General features: G+C 53.7%; 3 protein-coding genes and 1 pseudogene across 5 annotated transcripts; 3 read left to right on the forward strand and 1 right to left on the reverse strand.

Annotated features, from left to right (window-relative positions):
* Positions 1 to 2705: 2705 nt before the first annotated feature.
* APOE (apolipoprotein E) lies at positions 2706 to 5437 on the forward strand. Of its 2 annotated transcripts, none has more exons than XM_061388600.1 (4): positions 2706 to 2793; positions 3551 to 3616; positions 4095 to 4284; positions 4579 to 5437. In XM_061388600.1, exons 2-4 carry the CDS (start codon positions 3574 to 3576, stop codon positions 5294 to 5296), a joined length of 951 nt encoding a protein of 316 aa, XP_061244584.1. In that variant the 5' UTR covers positions 2706 to 2793; positions 3551 to 3573; the 3' UTR covers positions 5297 to 5437. The 2 variants fall into 2 exon arrangements, with proteins under 2 accessions (XP_061244584.1, XP_061244583.1); XM_061388599.1 differs by having other exon boundaries at positions 2771 to 3099.
* A 6158-nt stretch (positions 5438 to 11595) lies between these two features.
* Positions 11596 to 15003, reverse strand: LOC133229443 (small ribosomal subunit protein eS17-like; annotated as a pseudogene).
* A 1788-nt stretch (positions 15004 to 16791) lies between these two features.
* Positions 16792 to 19604, forward strand: APOC4 (apolipoprotein C4). Its single transcript, XM_061388629.1, has 3 exons — positions 16792 to 16972; positions 18152 to 18293; positions 19402 to 19604. Exons 1-3 carry the CDS (start codon positions 16897 to 16899, stop codon positions 19565 to 19567), a joined length of 384 nt encoding a protein of 127 aa, XP_061244613.1. The 5' UTR covers positions 16792 to 16896; the 3' UTR covers positions 19568 to 19604.
* A 100-nt stretch (positions 19605 to 19704) lies between these two features.
* APOC2 (apolipoprotein C2) lies at positions 19705 to 22376 on the forward strand. 2 transcript variants are annotated; one of them, XM_061388627.1, is made up of 4 exons: positions 19705 to 20162; positions 21376 to 21460; positions 21641 to 21800; positions 22128 to 22376. In XM_061388627.1, the coding sequence occupies exons 2-4, from the start codon at positions 21406 to 21408 to the stop codon at positions 22216 to 22218; spliced, it is 306 nt and encodes a 101-aa protein (XP_061244611.1). In that variant the 5' UTR covers positions 19705 to 20162; positions 21376 to 21405; the 3' UTR covers positions 22219 to 22376. The 2 variants fall into 2 exon arrangements, with proteins under 2 accessions (XP_061244611.1, XP_061244610.1); XM_061388626.1 differs by having other exon boundaries at positions 21393 to 21460.
* Positions 22377 to 22398: the final 22 nt, after the last annotated feature.

Consider the following 22398-nt stretch of genomic DNA (forward strand, 5'->3'; position numbering starts at 1 on the left):
ACATATAAATAGACTGAAACAGGCCGGTATCCTGATTGAATGCCAATCAGAATGAAACACACCAATCCTGCCAGTTAAAAAGGAAGGGGGACAGGACTATAGGCCAACACAAGATTTAAGGCTGGTCAGCCAAGCTGCCATGACTCTGCACCCCACAGTCCCAAACCCATATACCTTACTCAGCCTCCTCCCTCCAAGTGCAAAAGTTCTATACTTGTCTGGACTTAAAAGATGCCTTTTTCTGTATACACCTAGCCCAGGTATCACCACCAATTTTTGCTTTCGAGTGGGAAGACCCAACAGGGGGCGCCAAACAACAACTAACCTGGACCCACCTCCCGTGAGGGTTTATAAATTCTCCATTTTTGAAGTAGCCCTGGTTTTGGACTTAGGCGCATTTCAGCCAGAAAAGTTTGGTTGTTGGCTGCTGCAATATGTGGACGATCTGCTCCTGGCCGCTGAGAACAAGGATGATTGCTGGGAAGGAACCAAGGCCTCGCTGAGACTGCTGATGGAGGCTGGTTACCGGGTCTCGAAAAAGAAGGCTCGGATCTGCAAGGAGGAGGTGAGGTATTTGGGATTTGTTCTAAAGAGGGGCACAAGGCTGTTGGGCCAGTCCAGTGCCATGCCTCTATCTGTGATGGACGGGCTCCCATGGCGGGTACCACCTCTACGGAGGGGTGATATGCCTATGGGATTTTTTTGCATCGAGCAAGACAACAAAAATCAAGTATAGAATGGCATTAGACATACTCACTGCCGCGCAGGGAGGAACCTGTGCCATACTTAAGGTTGAATATTGTGTATGGAACCTATGCCATACTTAAGGTTGAATGTGTGTATGGAACCTGTGCCGTACTTAAGGCTGAACGTTGTGTATACATTCCTGATTTATCTGGCAATGTAACGACTGCTTTGGGTGACATGAAGGACCAAGTAAAAGCAATGTCAGATGAAAATATTCCCTTCTGGACCTTGGTCCTATCTTGGGTAAAGGGTGATTGGTGGAAAACTGTGCTCACTGTTATTATAGTCATTTTAATAGTTCTGTTATGTGGACCTTGCATTTTACAATGTGTTGTTAACTTTGTATCCCAGAGACTAACCTCACTTCCCCAGATCAGCATTAGGAGGCCTAGGATACAATACATTCCTACGAGCGATGCTTCTACTGAGAGTTAGGAGCATCAAGAGAGAGGAATGAAAGATGAAAGTGGGCAAAGCGGACTCCATCTTGGCTGCGGGACCCCGTTTTAGACTTCTTGTAAACTTTGGACTACGTGCCTGGGTGCTCTCCCAGTGGACTTTGAGCTATGTGCCCGGAATCTATAGAAACAACATTCCAACTGAAAAACAGAACCCCCGGATAAAGGGACTCCAGGACTTGTACCCGGACTTTCTGTCGCCGAAAAGAATATACTAATCTACCCCAGAGCAAAACAAATTGTTATCTGCACAAAACCTACTGATATATGTGAGCCTAATTAGCTGTCTGGACTAATATATGAATCATGATTTAGCCCCTTTACATTATCCAGGCTAGTTTCGAGGAGTTCAGGGAGGAGGGTTTGAGCACGTACACTTAGGGTATATAAGATTGTCACAAAAACTGGCCAGGTCCTTGACTAAGAGGAGACTCTGCCTTGGGTCCGCCGGTGTAATAAACTGCACTCCACTATTTGCGTTGTCCTTCTGAGTGAGTTTGCTTCCCGGAGAGCAGAGAGCAGTGGCTACAACACTCTCAATTCAGGATGCCCATCTGTTAAACAGCTGGGGTTCGTGAACAGGGCTGCAAGGGAGGGAGGGACAGGAGTGTTCACTGTGGCCCGGCACACAAGTGAAGTCCAGCATGGGGCCACTGTTTGCCAGCTAACCCTGCTTGTTCTCAGTACACACAGTAGCCTGTTGCTTCACCGAATGACGGTGTTAAGTGCAACTCTTTTCCTGGTTGTGTGGACCAAGAAACTGGATGTTCAGAGAGGCTAGGTCGTTGGCTCAGGGTCACACAGCTGACAACTGGCAGAGCCTGGATTCAGGCCTGAGCAGTTTGGTTCTGGAGTCCACAGTCCTAAGCAGGCAACACCCATGCTTCAAGCCCCACTGAAGGAACAATACACAGTTGGGGAGAAATGCTGGATTTTCAGGTCTCAACTGGGGAAGGGGGCTCAAGAGAGGCAGTGTCCTGTGCCCAAGGTAACAGCCCAAGAGGGAGCTCATGTTAAAGTCCAGATTGCACTCTCAAAGCCTGAGCTTTTAGAAGATACCTTACACTGTCCCCAGAACTCCTATCCCATTTCTATCTGGGCCAGCCAGCTCCCTTCCCCCTCCCTACCCAGAGTCCCAACCCCCTCCTTCCTCTAACCAGGGATTTCAGGCCCCCAGTCCTTTCCCCAAATTCTATTCATCCATCCGCTGGAAAAGAGGGGCAGGAGATGGGTACTGTGGGCAGTGGCCTGTTCCAGCCCCTTCCATGCCCACTGTCCCAGCCCTCACCAGCTTACCCACCCCCCAGAATGGAGGAAGCCGCCTGAGTTACTGGGTGAGAAGTCATCTTTTGCCGGGGGCTGGGACTGGGGGCTGCCAGGTCTCCAAGCCCCACCCACTCCCCTCCTTGCTGTGTGTGCAGGGGGAGGACAGCCCACCTCGTGACCTGAGGGGGCTGGCCCAGCTTGCCCCAGCTCAGGAGGAGTGGGCGGGCCAGGGGGGAGCCCTATAATTGGACGAATCTGGGATCCGTGAGTCCCTACTCAACCCCGGAGGCGAAGGACGCGGTTTCTGGAGGCGAAGAACGCGGTGAGAGGCAAAGCTGAGGGGCACGGAGACCAGCTCAAGGGCTTCTGGGGGGGACGGGCTGCGGGAGAGGTGGACGAGGTGACGGTCCGACGCCGCCCGGACCAGGACAAAAGCTTGAGCAGAGGAGACCAGAGGCAGGGGACTGGACCTAGAGGGGTGGGGAGCAGGCGCATTCCGTTTGGACAGGAAGGTGGGTTCACGGGAGCAGCTGGACCTGCAGGAAAAACCAGATGAGAGATAGCGAAAACCCACTGTTACTGCCGTTTATTGAGCACCTACTGGGTGCCCACAATCGTCCTAAGATCGGTAAGGGGAGGGTCAGGGGCGGCGGCACGTAGCTAAAGCGTGGATTGAAGGACTTCTAAGTGAGGATTAGATTAGCGAATACGCGGAAGACAGCTTTTAGAGTTGGAGCTGAGAATGGGAAGATACAGTGAGGAATGCGAGGTCGGAACTTTAGAAAGTCCAGCCGGGGCTCTCCGGGAACTCCGGGATGGAGGGGAGGGAGGGGTGAGTGGAATCCCAACCCTGGGAGAGGGATGGAATTTAAGCGGCGGCAGACCTGGGGATGGGGAGATAAGAGAAGACAATGAGGGAATGAAATAGACAATGAAGGGGTCGCTGGGTAAATATTTGGAATTGAATTAGGATGTTGCTGGGAGCGAGGCTTTGAAGGCTAAGACCGGATGGGGCGGGGCTCTGAGGGGGAGGGGGTCCCCCCACCCCGGGGATGAGTGACAATTTCTCCCTCCTTCAGGTTGGCCAATCGCAAGCCAGAAGATGAAGGTTCTGTGGGTTGCCGTGGTGGTCGCGCTTCTGGCAGGTATGGGGGCGGGGCTTGCCCAGGTTCTTTGCCCCACCCCCTCCCATCCTCAGCTTGCCCTCCTCCCGTCTGTCGTCCGTGAATCCTCTCTTCTGCTGGTCTATCTCCCCAGGTCTGAGGTCTCTCCGACATTCCGTGGTTCTGAGCTGTAGTTTTACTTTCTCCGAGCTTCAGTTTCCCCATCCTTAAAATGAAAGTTTCTAGCGCACTGCTGTCAGGCAGGTAGTGAGGAGCAGCTAAGTGTCAGCGGTGATTATTCTCTATCTGAGGCTGTTTTATTCTCTATTGCCCCAGCGTGGACCACACACAATCCATGCTTGTCAAGTGATTAAACAGGCTGGGTGTCTCTCCACCCCCTCCCCACCCCCCAGTGCTCTAAAGAAGCCCACCAGCCTCTGTGGAGCATCTCCTCTGTACCGGGTACTGTGTGCTTGGAGCGGGCAGAGGACCCTGACCGCGGTGAACTTGCTGTGTGCAGGATGCCAGGCGGATATGGAGGGAGAGCTGGGGCCCGAGGAGCCCCTGACTACGCAGCAGCCCCGGGGGAAGGACAGCCAGCCTTGGGAGCAGGCGCTGGGCCGCTTCTGGGATTACCTGCACTGGGTGCAGACCCTGTCTGACCAGGTGCAGGAGGAGCTGCTCAACACCCAGGTCATTCAGGAACTGACGTGAGTGCCTCCGCCCTGGCCCCTGATCCCTCCGGTGGGCAGTGTGTTCAGGGCCCCAGTTTCCCCTGATCTGGGATTCTTTCCAACCCCATCACCAACACTTGGGGGGGGTGGGGGCGGGTCTAGTCTCTGCTCATTTCTTGCTTTCTTTTCTCCTTGAGCTCCTGGCTTTCCCTCTCTCTGATCCTGTTCTTCGGCGTTTCCTGTCTGGCACCTTCCTCTTCATCTCTCCCTCCATCACCCTAGCTCAGGATCCCTACCTCTTCTCTCCATTCCTGCCCTCTTGGCCCCCAGGGCGCTGATGGAGGAGACCATGAAGGAGGTGAAGGCCTACAAGGAGGAGCTGGAGGGACAGCTAGGCCCCATGGCCCAGGAGACACAGGCCCGCGTGTCCAAGGAGCTGCAGGCAGCCCAGGCCCGGCTAGGCTCCGACATGGAGGACTTGCGGAACCGCCTGGCACAGTACCGAAGCGAGGTGCAGGCCATGCTGGGCCAGTCCACCGAGGAGCTGCGGGCCCGCATGGCCTCCCACCTGCGCAAGCTGCGCAAGCGGCTGCTCCGCGACGCTGACGACCTGAAGAAGCGCCTGGCCATCTACCAAGCTGGGGCCAGCGAGGGTGCCGAGCGCAGCTTGAGCGCCATCCGCGAGCGCTTCGGGCCCCTGGTGGAGCAGGGCCAATCGCGGGCAGCCACCCTAAGCACCCTGGCCGGCCAGCCGCTGCTGGAGCGTGCCGAGGCCTGGCGCCAGAAGCTGCACGGGCGCCTGGAGGAGGTGGGCGTCCGGGCCCAGGACCGCCTGGACAAGATACGCCAGCAGCTAGAGGAGGTGCACGCCAAGGTCGAGGAGCAGGGCAACCAGATGCGCCTGCAGGCCGAGGCATTCCAGGCCCGCCTCAGGAGCTGGTTCGAGCCCCTGGTGGAAGACATGCAGCGCCAGTGGGCCGGGCTGGTGGAGAAGGTGCAGTTGGCTCTGCGCCCCAGCCCCACCTCTCCGCCCAGTGAGAATCATTGAGCGCCCGGGCATCGCCCTGGGGGGCCCCCCTACTCCCACCCCGAGTCTCTGGTGCCCCCAGCCTGCAGGAGGCCCTGCCGCTGCCCCAGCTGTCCTCCTGGTGGGCCCTAGCTTAATAAAGATTTCTCAAGCTTCATGGCAGCTGCTGGGCGTCCGTGTATGATTTGTCACAGCTCAAGCCTCAGTTTCACATTTTTTCCCCTTGCTGACTACACAGCGCACTGTCCTGCCCCCCTGAGCGTGTGTGCCTGTTTTCTTTGTGTCTCTTTCCTTCTGTCCCCTTTTAGAGTTGCCCGGTGACTTAGTGGTAAAGAAGCCATCTGCAGTGCAGGAGACTCAAGAGACATGGGTTTGATCCCTGGGTGGGCAAGATCCCCTGGAGAAGGGAATGGTAACCCACTCCAGTATTCTTACCTGGAGAACCCCATAGACAGAGAAGCCTGGCGCAGGCTATGGTCCATAGAAAGTGACTTAGCACTCACGCAAGCCCCCTTTTAAGTCTTTCCCGTTTTCCTCCATCTCTACTCACAACTGCTCACTCTCTTCCTTAATTCTCACCGATTTGTTGCTGAGACAAAGTTCTGGAACAAATCTACCAGTGGGTTAAACCCTTCAGTTGCCCCTGACTATTCTGGGCAAAAAGAGCAACCTCACTGAGCCTCGTATGGCCTGGCTTCACAATGTCTGCCTCGTGACTCAAAAGACTTCAGACCACTTCTGTGAATATTGAGCCATTTTCTGGACTTGCCTGGTGGTCCAGCAGTAAAGAATCCGCCTCCCAAAGTAGGGGACACCGGTTCCATCCCTGGTTGGGCAGCTAAGATCCCACATGGGCTACTGAGCCTGCATGCTCTGGAGCCCTTCTGCCAGAACAAAGATCCAGTGTAGCTAAAAATGAAAAAAATTTTTCAATCTAGCCATTTTCAGGTTTTTTTTTTCCCCCACTCTTATTCTCCCTCCTGCCTGATCTGATTCTTCCTCCTTCCTGCCTCTGTCTCTGTTTTTCTGTCTTCCACTTTTCCTCCATCTTTTCACTCTCTGGTTTCTCTTCCCCGTGTGTGTGTGTGTGTGTGTGTGTACGTGCACACGCGCTCAGCCATGTCCAACTCTGTGACTCCAAGGACTGTAGCCCACCAGACTCCTCTATCCATGGAATTTTCCAGGCAAGAATATTGAAGTGGGTTGTCATTTCCTCTTGCAGGGGATCTTCCCTACTTAGGAATCAAACCTGCGACTCTTGTTTTTCCCGCATTGACAGGCAGATTCTGTACCACTGTACCACCTGGGAAGCCCTCTCTTGCCCCTGCTGTGACATTTCTTTCTTCCCTTATCTGGGTTTGCCCTCGCCACCATTTTGTTGCACATAGACCCTCTGCCTTTCACCCCTTCCTCTTGTTCCTTCTCTCCTCCAAGCGGGTGGTTGGCATCTCGTCTACCCTGACAAGCCTACTGGGTGCTGGATGCAGACTGCAGAGAGAGGCACACTGAGGGTCTGCAACACGCCCCTGCTGTTTAGGGCTGGAGGAGCCGGTTGGAAATTACACTCAGAGAAGCTTGGCTGGAGCCTGGAGGTGCCAACGCTGTCCTCTCCCACGCCCTTAATTCTCTGAGGAGGGGAGTAGGGTTCCCCACCACAGGGGACAGGCCAGGACTTGTATCTCCCAGGCTGACCTCTGCCTGCTTTGGCTCCAACACACTGCACTCCACTCCGAGTTTTCCCTGGAGTTGCCTTGTTTGTCCTGATGGAGTCAAGCCCCTCCCCGCCACCAGATGCTTCACCCTTGGGACTGAGTGGGGGTGGGGGGGTTTCTGGGGACTCAGAGGCAGGGGGTCTAGTCCCACCCACGTTTCCTGTTCACTCCGCTGACTCACTCACTGTGCGTCCAGGGACTGCGGCCGAGCCCCCTGAGCCTGTTTCCCCAGATGTCAATGAGGGCAGGGGCATCAGCCATATTGTCCACTTGAAGACCTGAATCTTGAATTCTCCCTAATGAAGCCAGCTAAGCACAGAGGGTGTCCCGCCTCACCGCAGCATCCCCCTCAAGGAGGCTGATGGGGGTGCTGTGGGGGTGGAGGCTGACCCCAGCAGGAATCCAGAGGGACAGCCTGAATCCGGGAAGGGGAGGGAAAAGCTGAGGGACAAAGAAGGGGAGGACCCTTAGCCTCTCACTGAGCCACTGAATGTTCTTGGCTGCGCCTCAGTTGCCCCACGTGTAAACAGAAACTCGGATAGCCGAGGTGAGGATGAGGCAGGCAGACTGCAGTGGTTGGTGCTCGCGGGATGGGGTGGGGAGCAGGGGCATTTGGGTGGACATGTGGGGAGCACTGGGGGCTCAGAGAGGAAGCAGATGGGGCCCCCCGACAGGGATTGGCAGCACAGAGCTGGCCAGAGGGCTGTTGCAATCCTGCCACGGCAGTGTCTGTGCCTCACTTTCACAACTACCCCACTTCGCCCCAAGGCTGACACGTGGGTGTGGGGGCACGAGGCCAGCCAACCTGGAGTCTGGGGCCAGGGCCACCCTCTCCCAGCTGCCAGGGTTCACTGGCAGTCAAAGACAGCTGGGCGGAAGAGGGGGGACGCCTTGGACAGGAGCCCTGGGCGGGGGGATTGATGTAGTGGAAGGGAAGGGGGTGGTGCTTGTCTTCTGAGTAGCCGAGGGTGCATAAGGGCAGATGGAGTGTTTACAGGGGCCCTGGAGGCTTGGACAGCCGGGGAACAGAGAGAAGGGAGTTCCTGGTGGATCTCTTGGAGGGGCACACATCGGGAGTCTTGCAGCTGAGGTTTTGTACCTTTGACAGGTTGCAAAGACCTCTCTCTAGAGAATTCCCTGGCGGGCCAGCGGTTAGGACTCCGTGCTTTCACTGCCATGGCCCTGGGTGCAATCCCTGGTTGGGAACTAAGATCCTGCAATACGTGGCAAAAAAATTAAGACCTCTCTCCAAAAAACACTGGGGGCATTGAAATTAAAATCCCAGAGGAGCATCCAGGGAAGTTTGGGGGAGTCTCCCAGATGCAAAAAGATGGGGGAATAGGAAGGCTAGTCTGAAAGTGACATTGGATGTGATAAAGGTGCAGGTGTGTGGCGGCAGACTGTAGGACCCCAGACCCTGGGAGGAAGAGTCATTTTAGCTGAAGAGGCTGGCTAAGAAGGGAGAGGGGATGGTAGAGATGGCCTGGGGACACAGTGTGAATTGACTTAGTGAGTTGGGTTTGTCGGTTTTTTTAATAATTATTTATTATTTGGTTGTGCCAGGTCTTTCAGTTGCAGCATGTGGGATCTAGTTCCCTGACCAGGCATCGAACCCAGGCCCCCTGCACTAGGAGCACGGAGTCTTAGCCAGTGGACCCCCAGGAAAGTCCTAAGTTAGTGAGTTATTGAGTGTTACTGAGAGAACCCACTCCCCGCCCCCGCCCCCGCCCACCCAAGGCTGGGAGGAGAGACCCCTGAGGGAAGATGACCACAGAGAGAGGGGGAAGGCTGTCCCCTGGGTTGGGAAGGGACTATAGCAGCTTGAGGTCCCTACTAGTCAGGGAAATTTAGAGGCGCAGGTGCTGAACAACAAAATGCTTTGGGCCTGAGGCTTCAGGCTTGTGCCCTACTTGATCCCACCACCACCAAGGAGGGGTGGAAGTGGAGGAGGTGGGTGGGCACAGGGAGGCAGATGGTCAGGTGAGGGCTTAAGGGAAGGGAGACTCACCTGACCCCCACCCCCTACCCCTCCACACCCCCAGCATCAATAAGGCCCCGTGCTCTCCTCAGTGCCCAGAAAGGAACCTTCAGAGTGCCCCTCCGGACCCACCCCACCACAAAGCTCGTTCTGTCCCTCTTGGTCGTATTGGGGGCTCTCTTCATGGTTTGGGGCGGTAAAAGTGGAATGGGACACTGAGAATTTGAGATTTGGAAGACTGAAGCTAGCACGGGCCCCGGCACAGGCTTAGAGGACCCTTGAGAGCTCTGGGGCCCATTCTGTGCCCTGGATCTCATATTCTCCACCAAGTGCCCCCGCATCTCCACCCGCCCTGGGCGGGTCTCAGGGCTCTCTAAAGGTTGGTCCAGTGGATGGCAATCTGCCCAGAGGAGCACTAGCAACTGATGACGTAATCACACTAGATCCTTGGGATTGGCTAGTTTGCTTTTACCACGCCTAGAAAGAGCGGGGAACGAGTCTAGTGCTGAGAGTAAGGCAATTACCAGCATGGTAAAAACGATCTGGTCGCTCTGGTACCCTCCGCTGCATTCTAATGCCACGACACCCAGAACCACAGTCAAGGATCTCCTTTCCCATCCCTGGAATCTCATCCTAAAGGGCTCCCGTTATGGAAATGTTTGCACCCTTGCTCCTCTTCTGGGCACTGCCAGCCCCAGCCCAGGTGGCCCCAGGCCCTAGCAAATTCCTTCCCATCATCAGAGGAGTAACGTGGTTTGGTCAAGTCGTGAAGACAACACAGCGAGTCGTTAGCACCGTCGAACACAGAGAAGTTCTTCTGAAGGCCACGTAAGGATCCTTCCCAGGGCAAGGGAGGACTGGGGTGTATAGATTCAGAGACTGGGAGGTGGCAAAGTCCCTGTGGCCACACAGTTGGTTCTCAGATCGCAAGGTGCTCAGACTTGGGGGACTGGTTCCCTGATGCCTACCCAGTCATACTGTAGAGATGGTCCTGGAGGATGGTGAAAAAGCCCAAGCCGAAGGGGCAGGCGGACATAGGTCCACAGGCTGGCAAAGACTCAGTACGCCCTGTGTAATCATGAGCTTCATTTTTCATGGGTTGACTCATCACCATGCAGGTGGTAGATCTTACTACATTTTGAACGGATAACGAAGAGGGATTTGAAAGAGGGCATGGGCTAGAAACCAGAAAAGACTGACACAATCCCCAGTCTCCACGTCTCAGCTTTGATGTCCCTTCCTTCAGGAAGCCCTCCTTGAAGCCCTCCAGGAAGCCTTCCCAGGTTGGGTCAAGCACCTCCATCCCAGCCCTGTCCACTCTGGGTCATCACTGTGTGGGGATGGGTCTGTCCCACGCCCCACTGAACTCTGAGACCCGGGGGCAGGGACAGGGCTTCATCACCACTGTGGACCCAGGCATAGCCTAGCACAGGACTAGGTATGGTACAAAGATTTAATATTTGGTGAAACGAATACGGTAAATCAGGGAGAAAAAAAAAATCTAAAGTAATATATCATTTTTACAAACCCCCCTGAGGCAGATGCTGTCATGCTCCTATTATAAGAGAAAGAAACTGAGGCCCAGAAGGCTAAAGTCACTTGCTAGACACCACAAAGCCCAAAGTGCATAGAGATGGGATTTGAACCTAGGTGGGGCTTCTAGGAGCTATATTCTACTCTGACTTCCTTCCCCAAGTCACCTTGCCTATCATATCAGCTGCAATTAAGCACACACACCTGACCCCAGCCTCACTAGCATCACATCCAGCATGTTAAAATGTGCACATGTCCTGATTTTTTGTTTTAATGTATTTATTTTTGGTTGTGCTGGGTCTTCATTGCTGCGAGCGGGCTTTCTCTAGTTGAAGTAAGCAGGGGCTACTCTTTCTTGCGGTATATGGGCTCCTCATTGCGATGGCTTCCCTTGTTGCGGAGCATGGGCTCTGGGTGCACGGGCTTCAGTAGTTGTGGCGCATGGGCTTAGCTGCTCCGAGACAGGTGGAATCTTCCCAGACCAGGGATCGAACCCGTGTTCCCTTCATTGGCAGGCAGATTCTTAACTACTGTACCAACAAAGAAGTCCCCCATATCCTTTATTAGATCGAATTCCTATGAGGAGTTGCACTGGTCTTGCCTAGCTGGTATATGGGTATATCCTGTAGCGATTTCATAAAAAAATTACTTTTAACTTGGTTTATTTATTTAGCATTTTGGAATCAATCAAATGATTTCCCAAGCACTTTCCTAAATCCCCAGAAATCTCTCACATTAAAGACTCAGAAGACACACAGGGGGACTTCCCTAGTGGCCCAGTGGCTGGGACTCTGCACTCCCAATATGGAAAACCAGGGTTCAATCTCCAGTCAGGGAACTAGATCCCACATGCCGCAACTAAGACCTGATGCAGCCAAATAAATACATACATAAATATTTTTTAAAGATGAGTACACAACTGAATCCCTTTGCTGCATACCTGAAACTAACATATTGTAAACAACCATACTTCTATTAAAAAAAAAAACAACTTTTTTTATACTGAGTAGGAAAAAGGATGAATGAAGCCACTCTGAAAAACAGTTTAGCAATTCCTCATAAAGTAGATAGTTATTGTACATCAGTTAAAAAAAAAAAAAAAAGAATCACCTTGGGAAATTTTTTTTTTTTGGGTCAGAGGTTTAATGAAAATATTTCAGCACAGCAGAAAACTTCAAACAGCTCTAAATTCATCCCAACTGTAGCCTGCTGAGTGACCTGCAGTTTGGACAGACTGCCAAACTCCAAGAGCTTCAGGGTTTTCTTAGAGTCAGGATCTACTTCAGGGATTTCCTAGTCCAGGGCTGAGACCTCAGGCACATAATTCTCTCTCCCCTCTCCTGCCTTCTCCTGCAGCTGAATGGAGACACCCCTCACCGGGCCTCTCTGAATCCGATTCATCAGATGTGCAACACGACCTTTGATCTTGTTGCTGAACTTCCTGCCAGAATCAGGGCTATCTCCTGGCCTACACGCTTGTTGGTGTGGAAGTTGCTGCCCAGGCTGGTGTAGACTTCTTGGTAATGACCAGGGGCTGCCTTCTTCACGGTTTTGGTGAGATCTTGGCCCACGTTGGTAGGTCCTTGGTAAAAGTGGGAGTTTAAAAAAAAAAAAACAAAAAACCCTGTTGTACATTATATGTGGAGGCTTCCTTGGCGGCTCAGTAGTAAAGACTCTGCCTGCAATGCAAGAGATCCAGGTTCGATCCCTGGTTTGAGAAGATCCCCTGGAGGAGGAAATGGCAACCTACTCTCATCTGGGAAATCCCCTGGACAGAGGAGCCGGTGGGCTGCAGGCCACGGGGTTGCAGAGAGTCTGACACAACTGCACAGGCACACATCGCACGCACACTATATGAAAGTTATCATGAGAGTAGATCCTGAGAGTTCTCCTCACGAGAAATTTTTTTTTTGCATTTAATTTTGAATCTATATGAAATGTGGGTGTTTAGTAATCTTTACATGAGGAATGTAAGTCAAATCATTATGCCGTACAACTTAGACAGTATTGTATGTCCAGTTTCAGTTCAGTTCAGTCGCTCAGTCGTGTGCAACTCTTTGAGACCCCATGAATCGCAGCACACCAGGCCTCCCTGTCCATCACCAACTCCCGGAGTTCACTCAGACTCACGTCCATCGAGTCGGTGATGCCATCCAGCCATCTCATCCTCTGCCATCCCCTTCTCCTCCTGCCCCCAATCCCTCCCAGCATCAGAGTCTTTTCCAATGAGTCAACTCTTCGCATGAGGTGGCCAAAGTACTGGAGTTTCAGCTTTAGCATCATTCCTTCCAAAGAAATACCAGGGCTGATCTCCTTCAGAATGGACTCGTTGGATCTCCTTGCAGTCCAAGGGACTCTCAAGAGTCTTCTCCAGCACCACAGTTCAAAAGCATCAATTCTTCAGTGCTCAGCTTTCTTCACAGTCCAACTCTCACATCCATACATGACCACTGGAAAAACCATAGCCTTGACCAGACGGACCTTTGTTGGCAAAGTAATGTCTCTGTCCAGTTTACCTCAATAAAATTGGAAGAGGAAAAAAAAAGTTAAACAAGGTTACCACATGACCCAGCAAGTGCATTCCTAGGTCTCTACCCAAAAGAACTACAAACAGGTTCACACAAAAACTTGTACACACCTCTTAATAGTACTTTTATTCATAATAGTCAAAAAAGTGGAAAACAGCCAAAAAATACCTATTACCTGATGAATGAATAAATAAATCCATATAGTGTATGTATATCTGTATATGCATGTCCATACACAGTGGAATATCATTCAGCCATAAAATGGACGAAGCCCTGGGAATTCCCTGGTGGTCTTGAGGTTAGGACAGCAAGCCCTCACTGCCGAGGGCCAGGGTTTAATCCTTGGTCAGGGAGCTAAAATTCCACAAGCTGCACACATACACACAAATCCAGGAGAAAAAAAAAAGGAACAAAGCACTGACACACGCTGCAACACTGCAACAGGGATGAACCATGACAGGAGCAACCACAACAGACCTCATGATTCCATTCACATGAAATGTGCAGAATTGGTAAATCTACAGAGACACAGGATGAGATGGTTGGAGGCATCACCAACTCAACCGACATGAGTTTGAACAAACTCTGGGAGATGGTGAGGGACAGGGAAGCCTGGCGTGCTGCAGTCCATGGGATCACAAAGAGTCGGACACGACTGAGCGACTGAACAGCAACAAAGAGACAGAAAGCTGGTCAGTGGTTGCCCTGCCTTGGGGAGAAGGAGATAGGAGTGAGGGCTAAAGGGTGTGGGGTTTCCTTTTGGCTGATGAAATGTTCTCTAATTAGATAATAGTGATTGTTGCAAACTTTGCGAATATACCAAAACTCATTGAATTGCACACTTCATTTATTTATTTATTTTTGGCATCAGCACACTGCATACAGGATCTTAGTTCCCCAACCAGGGATCAAACCTGGGTCCCCTGCAGGGAAGTGTGGGGTCTTAACCACTGGACCACCAGGGAAGTCTGAGTTGTGCACTCGAAAAGGGTGACTGTTATGGTATGTGAATATCTCAGTTTTTGTTATGTGTTTTCTCTTCCAAATATCTCAACTTTTATAATAAAATGAATGCATGGAGATCTTCCAAAGGCAGAAAGTAGAGATGGAAGGGATATACCAACCTCTCTTCCACCCCTGACTTCCCCGCCACAACCCAGAGCAGCCAGGGAGGTGAGAGATTAGGGATGACGGAAGGGAAGGGAATGTAGGATTTCATGGGACGGGGAGTGGAATCTGGATTGAAGCAGAGAGCCTGGAGTGGAATCTGGATTGAAGCAGATACCCTGGAGTGGTTGGGAGTCTGGCGGTGGGATTGACCATCTTGTGGACACAGAGGTTCAGGCTCAGAGATGCTCTCTGTCCCCAGACACACATGCTGAGATCTCAGGGCTCACTGCTCCCGTCCCCCATTCCCCCTTTGTGACCTCTCTGCCCCCCACCCTTCACCCACGGTTGTTTTTTTGAGCCACCCCTGAGGTCCACCCTGAACGACCTTCAGCCTGTTCCTGCCTTGGATGACAGAGATGGGCAAACATTGCAAGCAGGGAACAGCTCATGCTGACCTTGGAGCAGGGTCAGAGACCTTCCCCTCAGGCCCACCCACCCCTGGCCCTGCTTCCATCTGTCTCTTGCCTTCTGGGATTGGGGTGGGGGAAGTGAAGACAGAGCTCGTTTCTGGCTTGGTTAGGCAGAGTGAAAGGGGTGGCTTCGAATTTACCACTTACTGGCTGGGGAGCCCAACCCCCACAGCTTCAGTTTCCTCACCTGTAAAATCGGAATGAAAAAGATGCCCACTTCGCAGCAGTGAGGTTAATTCAGTGAGTTAATGTGCCCCGATGGGTAGCGAGCATCAGGAAATCCAAGCTTAATAATTAGCAGTGGGGTTAACAGCACGGCTTTGCAGTGTATCTGGCGTTGTTAGGGTAAGTTAGGTAAACGATCTACTTTACTCTCCTGCGTAGGCACATAGTCCATGACTCTGGTTCGCGGATGAAGAAACAGTCTCAGAGACATTAAGCAACATACACCAGGACACACAGCAGGAAGGAGGTGGAGCCAGACTCTGAACCCAATACCCCACTGCTTCCCCTAACACAATGCAAGATGGGTTTTTTTCTTTTTCTTTTTTTTAATCATGGTAAAATGTGACATCAGGTTTACCATTTGAACCATTTTTTAGGTGTACAGTTCAGTGGATTTAAGTAGATACACAATCTTGTGCAACCATGATCACTATCCATTCCCAGAAAATTTTCATCATCGCAGTTGGAAACTGCAGATTTTATTTCACTTATTATTGTCAGTGGTTCAGATGTGAAGAATCTGCCTGCAGTGCAGGAGACCGGGGTTCTATCCCTGGGTCGGGAAAATCCCCTGGAGGAGGGAATGGCTACCCACTCCAGTATTCTTGCCTGGGAAAATCCTATGGACAGAGGAGCCTGGCAGGCTACAGTCCATGGGGTCACAAAGAGTTGGACACAACTGAGCAACTAACACACATTGTGAGTGAGGAACTCTAGGGAGCATTCATTGAGCACCTACTGTATGCCAGAGCCCACAGGGGGCCCACTGGAATAGATGGCATTCTGGAAGGCCTCCTGATCAGTTCTGTACAGTCATTCAGGTTGTGGCCAAAGGTCGATTGTCAGAGTGCATATGTGCTTAGTCACTCAGTCGTGTCCGACTCTGCTATCCCATGGACTCTGGCCCGCCAGGCTCCTCTGTTCATGGGATTCTCTAGGCAAGAACACTGGAGTGGGTTGCCATTTCCTCCTCCAGGAATTGTTGCAATCACCACATAAAAACACAGGATGCCTGGTTAGATTTGGGTTTCAGATACACAACCAATAAATTTTAGTATACTTCCCAAATACTGCGTGGGACATATTTATACGAAAAAAAAGATTCACTATTTCTCTGAAATTCAAATGTCACTGGGCGTCCTGTATTTCATCTGGCACCCTTAGACCAAAGAATCCAGCCGGTGGTTTCTTGGCTACATTGTGCACCCTGGCTCACAACTCAAGTCCTCCGGGAGAAAAAGGCTCATTTTCTTTCTGTCTGGTGTTTGACCGAAGCCTGATGTTGACAACCTCCCACTAAGCTCTCCCTCACAGGGCCTCACTTGGCTTTCATGTGGACCCTGGGAGGCAGACACTGCTATCCCCATTTTATAGATGGAAACATTGAGCCCAGAGAAGGGACTATATTCACACTGATCAAGAGGTGAAGGTGTGTCTGGCTCTATAGCCCAGTGGCCAAGGGATCTCAGAGACAAAAGAAAGAATAGGCAACTCTGATTTGTGAGCATCTTTGTTGCCAGCTTCCACACTAAGGAAATTCCCTTAGGAAATTCCCCAGGGGTTCAGTGCTTAAGACTCCGAACTTCCAGTGCAGAGGGTGTGGGTTGGATCCCTGGTCTGGGAACTAAGATCCCACGTGCCACAGAGTACAACCAAATAAAATAAAAATGTTTATTTTACAAACTTAAAATATCTAATTTCCCTTGTTATCACATCATTTAATTTATGTCCTAAAGTATGGATTGTGGGCCCATTTTACAGAGGAGGAAACTGAGGCCCCAAAGAGGGGCTATCACAAGAGGTGGAGCCAGGATTTGAACTCAGTTCAGCCCAGGAGGCCAAAGAAACTTCTGTCTTCTCCTATCAGGTTAGGGTGGTGGGAGGGTAGGAAAGAGGCCAGCAGGGGCGGGCATGGCCTCTGACTGTCATTGTCACCTGGGCCCCTCTCTCTCTGAAGTCCCTGCCAAGGGGCGTGGGGAGGCGGCCAGGGGAGGGCTCTGCTCAGTGCAGCCTGCCCCTCCCCCATCCTGGAGAGCTGAGCTCAGATGGACCGAGGACCCTAGAAATGTCGTTCCCTGGATGCAGGCCCCAGGCCCTGGCGTCCCTCTGCTTCTGCGTTCTGGTCCTGGCCTGTGTCGTGGGTGAGGAAGAGCCAGGGGTGGGGTATGGGGACCCCGCAGCAGCCTGGGGTGTGAGTGTGCGTGACTGTGAGGCGTGCAGATCTGTGCGCGTGTCTGGGAGTCTGTGTCAGGGGTGGCCGTGTTTGAAAAGTGTATACACAGGGTTGGTACAGATGACACTGGCCATGAATTTGCACTTGTGCGTATGTCAGCAAGAGTAGGCAGGCGAGGTGAACGTGTGTGTGTGAACACGCATTTATATGCTTGTGGGCACGTGTGTGTCTTTAGGGGGTAATTATGCAAAAGATTTGATGGTTAGCGGGTGGGAGAGTGTCTGTGTGTACTGCTGTGTGAGTATGTCTGGGTTCTGCACGTGCAGTTCTTAAGTTTTGTTGCTTTGGCCATGCCACGAGGCACGTGGGATCTTAGTTCTCTGACCAGGGACGGAACCCATGCTCCCTGTATTGGAAGCGCAGAGTCTTAACCACTGGACTAAGCAATGAAGTCCCTCTGCACATGCATTTAAAATATCACTATGTACACAGTGCCTCCGATGTCCTGGAAACTGGTTCTCCGTGTTAACTCTGAACTCTCACAGTAACCCTATAAGCTAGGTCCTGTCCCGAGCCCATTCTACAGAAGGGAAAACTGAGTCTTGAAGAGGTTAAGTCGTTGGCCAAGGGCACCCCACTGGTCGCATGGGTGCCTCTGTGCATGCCTGTAGACATGTACCTGTGTGATGGCTGGTCTCTGTAGGTGAGGCTTTGCCCAGGTGTGGGGGTGCCGGACCGACAGGTGTATGTGATTCCTGGTAGAACCCCTGGCCCACCAGCCTGACACACAGCTTTGCCAACCTCCGTCCCTGGGGACATCCCTCACTGCCCACGGAGGTCGTTCAGACTGTGTGGGTGGGGTCGCAGGAGAACAGAGGAGGCAGCAAGATCAGCTAGCGAGGGAAGCCTGGAGGGGCGAGGGTTACAGACTGCGGGAGGGAGCTTCAGGCAGATGGAGCGCTGATGGGGGTCCTGGGCACAGGGGGTGAAAGGAGATGACCGATGGCTGGAGGGGGGCGAGGGGTCAGAGGAACAGAGAAGGCAGTGAGAGAGCTCCAGGAGTGACAGCAACCACGAGCATGGAGGGAAGGGGAGAGGGACAGGTTCAGGGGCTGGGTCGTCCAAGTTGTCCTCTGGTCCCACCTAGCATGCCAGCAAGAAGAGCCTGAGGGGACCCTGAGCCCCCAGCCAGCGCCAGCCAGGAGTTCCTGGAGCCTGGTTCCAGGCAAGGTGAAGGAGTGGGTGGAGCCGCTGGTGAACAGGACCAGAGAGAAGTGGAAGTGGTTCTGGTAAGTGTGTGCAGAAGGGGCCTGGGGGCCTGGTTCTCAGAGAGCGGGGGCGGGGGGGTGGGGTGGGGGCGGGCTAGGGGCCCTGGACCCCTGGGTCTGGGGGAGGAGGGGCTGGGGGTCTGGACCCCTGGGTCTGGGGGAGGAGGGGCTGGGGGAGGAGGACTCCTGGGTCTGGGGGAGGAGGGGCTGGGGGGTCTGGATCCTGGGTCTGCAGGACGAGGGGCTGGGGGCCTGGATCCTGGGTCTTCAGGAGGAGGGGCTGGGGGCCTGGACCCCTGGGTCTGGGGGAAGAGGGGCTGGGGATCTGGATCCTGTGTCTGTGGGAGGAGGGGCTGGGGTCTGGATCCTGGATCTGAGGGAGGAGGGGCTGGGTTCCTGGACCCCTGGGTCTGGGGGAGGAGGGGCTGGGGGCCTGGACCCCTGGGCCTGGGGGAGGAGGGCCTGGGGTCTGGATCTCCGGATCTGAGGGAGCAGGGGCTGGGGGCCTGGATCCTGGGTCTGGGGGAGGAGGGGCTGGGGGCCTGGACTCCTGAATCTGAGGAAGGAGGGGCTGGGGGTCTGGATCCTGGGTCTGGGGGAGGAGGGGCTGGGGGCCTGGACTCCTGGGTCTGAGGAAGGAGGGGCTGGGGGTCTGAAGAAGGAGGGGCTGGGGGTCTGGATCCTGGGTCTGAGGGAGGAGGGGCTGGGGGCCTGGACTCCTGGGTCTGAGGAAGGAGGGGCTGGGGGTCTGAAGAAGGAGGGGCTGGGGGTCTGGATCCTGGGTCTGGGGGAGGAGGGCCTGGGGTCTGGATCTCCGGATCTGAGGGAGCAGGGGCTGGGGGCCTGGATCCTGGGTCTGGGGGAGGAGGGGCTGGGGGCCTGGACTCCTGAATCTGAGGAAGGAGGGGCTGGGCGTCTGGATCCTGGGTCTGGGCGAGGAGAGACTATGCCCAAACTCCTGGGTTCCAAGGAGCAGGATGGGGTGGGGGCAGGCCTGTGACGCTGGGTCTGAGAAGGGTGGAGGGTATGTGTTGAGAGCGGGGTCCTGGGTCAAAGAGAGGAATGGGTGAACTGAGCAGAAGTCTTGGGGGCTATCTGCGGTCTCCACCGTGAATCCCCTCCCTTCCAGGGGCCCCACGGCCTTCCGGGGCTTCATGGAGACCTACTACGATGACCATCTGAAGGACCTGGGCTCCCGCGCCCGGGCCTGGCTCCGCAGTTCCAAGGATAACCTCCTAAACAAGGCCCACAGTCTGTGTCCCCAGCTGCTCTGCAGGCCAAGCGACCAAAATTAAAGCGTCACACCTTCTGCAATAAACAAGTTCTCCTGTGTGTGTCCCTGTCCCAGTCCCTCCTGGCCTTGCCAGAGATAACCCCCCATCCCCCTCCAGAGGGTAAGGGGTGGAGGAAGTGACACGTGGCAGGAGCACCAGTGGGGGTGGGGGTGGCGGGGGGACTGGGAGGCCCGGAGGGATGACCCCACCCTGCCCCCAGTGCTAGACCCACACTGCCAGCTTATGGGGGGCAGAGGACTTCAGGCTTCTCAGTTTGGGGTGGAGGGTGAAGGCTGGAGAGCAGTTAGCAAGCCCCCCACCCCTGCCAGCCACCCCTCCTTCAGAGTTCTGCCTTCCCCTCCCATGCGACGGAGACCCCAGACCTGGTGCCTGGTGGGCACCCAGAACCCCCGACCCCTCCGCAGCCCCCCATTCAACCTGTCTCCTTCTCTGTCCCCATGCCACCTCCCCCCCAACTCTCCCCCTCCCACCCCCGCAGCCCTGTTGGCCAGGACTTTGGCCGAGGTGTCGAGGTGGGGGTGGAGGGGTGGATCTCAAGAGCTATAAAGCCTTTCTCTGCCCATTTGGAGCTGCTGAGGACAGCCGCCAGAGTCTGGTAAGAGAGGGGACAGAAATGGGGGGGGCGGGGGACAGCAGGAGTGGCCCAAGATTGTTAGATCAGAAACTGCAAAAGTCAAGATATTAGATTCCAGGGAACTCCCTGGCCATCCAGTGGTTAAGACTCCGAGCTCCAAATGCAGGGGGCACGAGTTCAATCCCTGGTTGGGGAACTAAGATCCCTCATGCTGCTTGGCTCAGAGTTAAAAAAAAAAAAAAAAGTTCCAGTTTTAGAATCATGGAATTTAGGGAATTCTCTGGTGATCTAGTGGTTACGACTGGGCACTTGCATTGCTGGGGGCCTTGGTCCTATGCCGGGTGTGAGAACTTAAATCTTGCAAGCCAGGCATGTGGCATGGCCAGGGTTAAAAAAAAAAAAAAAGAATCATGGAATTTAAAAACTGTAGAATGTCTGTGTGTGCTGATCCTCCTCCTGTCAGATATCAACCTCCACGCCGCAGTCTCTGAAACGTGGAGGGTGAAGTGATGGACTGAGCCCTGTTGTCCCTGAGAGTGACTCCCTCCTAGGGTTGGGATCGAGATGACTCTGGAATGTGGGTAGAACAGGGCCCAGAGCAGAGGAAACTCACTCATCCAAGTGGTGGCTCTTAACCCAGACTATGGCACATGGCCCTGTACTGAGTGGGTCTTAACCTAAATGCCACCCCACCGCTGAGGCTTTCCCGGGCTACACAGCACACCCTCTGCATTCCAGAGCACTTATCAGAGGGAGACAGGCACTTTAATTCATTCATTTGACGTTTGCTCCTTGCATGTCTCTCTCATGTTGGCTTCCTGAGGGTGGCAGGCCACTGTATTCAAGGCTGGGCCCAGAACTGCGCCTGGCACACAGTAGGTGCTGAAGAAACGCTTCTTGAATGAATGAATGTTAGAAATAAGATGTTGCGGGGAATTCTCTGGTGGTCCAGTGGTTAGGACTTGGCGCTTTCACTGCCGGGCCTGGGTTCAGTCCCTAGTCGGGGAACTAAGATCCCACATGCAACACAACGGAAAAAAACAAAAACAAAAACACAAAGAATTAAGATGTAACAATCAGCAAGCAGGAGTAGCATCATAGAATATTAGGAAGTGAGGCTCAAGTCATTAGGAACTTGACTCAGGTGGGGAGGAAGGGGAGAGGGGGTCCTAGGCTGATATCCCTGAGGCCCGGAGACCCCAGGACCAGATGCCTCCCATGGCCCTGCCCCCAGCCACCTCAGTGTTCCAGGTCTCCTGACGCCATGGGCACGAGATACTTCCTGGTCGGGTTTCTCATCCTCCTGGTGTTGGGATTCGGTGAGTGGGGTTGAGTGGGGTCAGTAGGGGAGGTGGGGATGCCATGACGGGGAGGAGCCCCGAGCATCCTCCCAGTCCGGTTCTTGTCCCGCCCTGCCCCTGCCCATCCCTCTCCTTCCCCCTTTTATTCTCCCACTGCAGCAGGCCCCTCAGCTACCCTAACGCACTCTCCTCCTGCAGAGGTCCAAGGGGCCCATGTTCCCCAGCAAGACGAGGCCTCCAGCCCTGCCCTGCTCACCCAGGTGCAGGAGTCACTCTTAGGTTACTGGGATACAGCCAAGGCAGCCGCCCAGAAGCTGTACAAGAAGACATATCTGCCCGCCATGGATGAGAAAATCAGGTATCACCTGCCCCCCACCCACACCCCAGGAGCCCGGAGTCCCAGACCCCAGCCCCTTCTCCCTCACACTCAGGAGTCCAGGTTCAAACCTGTAATCTTTCAAGGCCCAGGTATCTTAGCTCCCAACACCTAGCTCTGGGATTCTGGGATCCCATCCCCGTCCTATTTAGGGATCCACGGCTTTGGGTTCTAGTCACCTTTTCCAACAGGACACGTGATTCTGGGCCCCCAAACCCAGGAGTCCAGACCCCCAGCCACTCATCCCTCAGACACAGGAGTCCAGACCCCAGCCCCTCCTCCCTCAGTCCGTCTGTCCTTTCTCCCCAGGGACATATACAGCAAGAGCACGGCAGCTGTGACCACCTATGCAGGGATTATTACTGACCAGGTCTTTTCTGTGCTGTCAGGAAAAGATTAACAGCTGGGCCCCCAGTCACGGGGGAGTCCAGGCTCCAGCAACTCCCTGGGTCCCCTGATCTACACCCCTGCCCACTTCCTTGCAACTCTCAGCATCCTGTTCCCAATTCTAGCCTGACTTATCAATAATAATAATAAAGCCAAGTTTATTCTTTTCAACGTCATCACTTTTCTGAGACCT

Source organism: Bos javanicus, chromosome 18 (genome assembly GCF_032452875.1).
Source record: "Bos javanicus breed banteng chromosome 18, ARS-OSU_banteng_1.0, whole genome shotgun sequence".
NCBI lineage: Eukaryota > Metazoa > Chordata > Mammalia > Artiodactyla > Bovidae > Bos > Bos javanicus.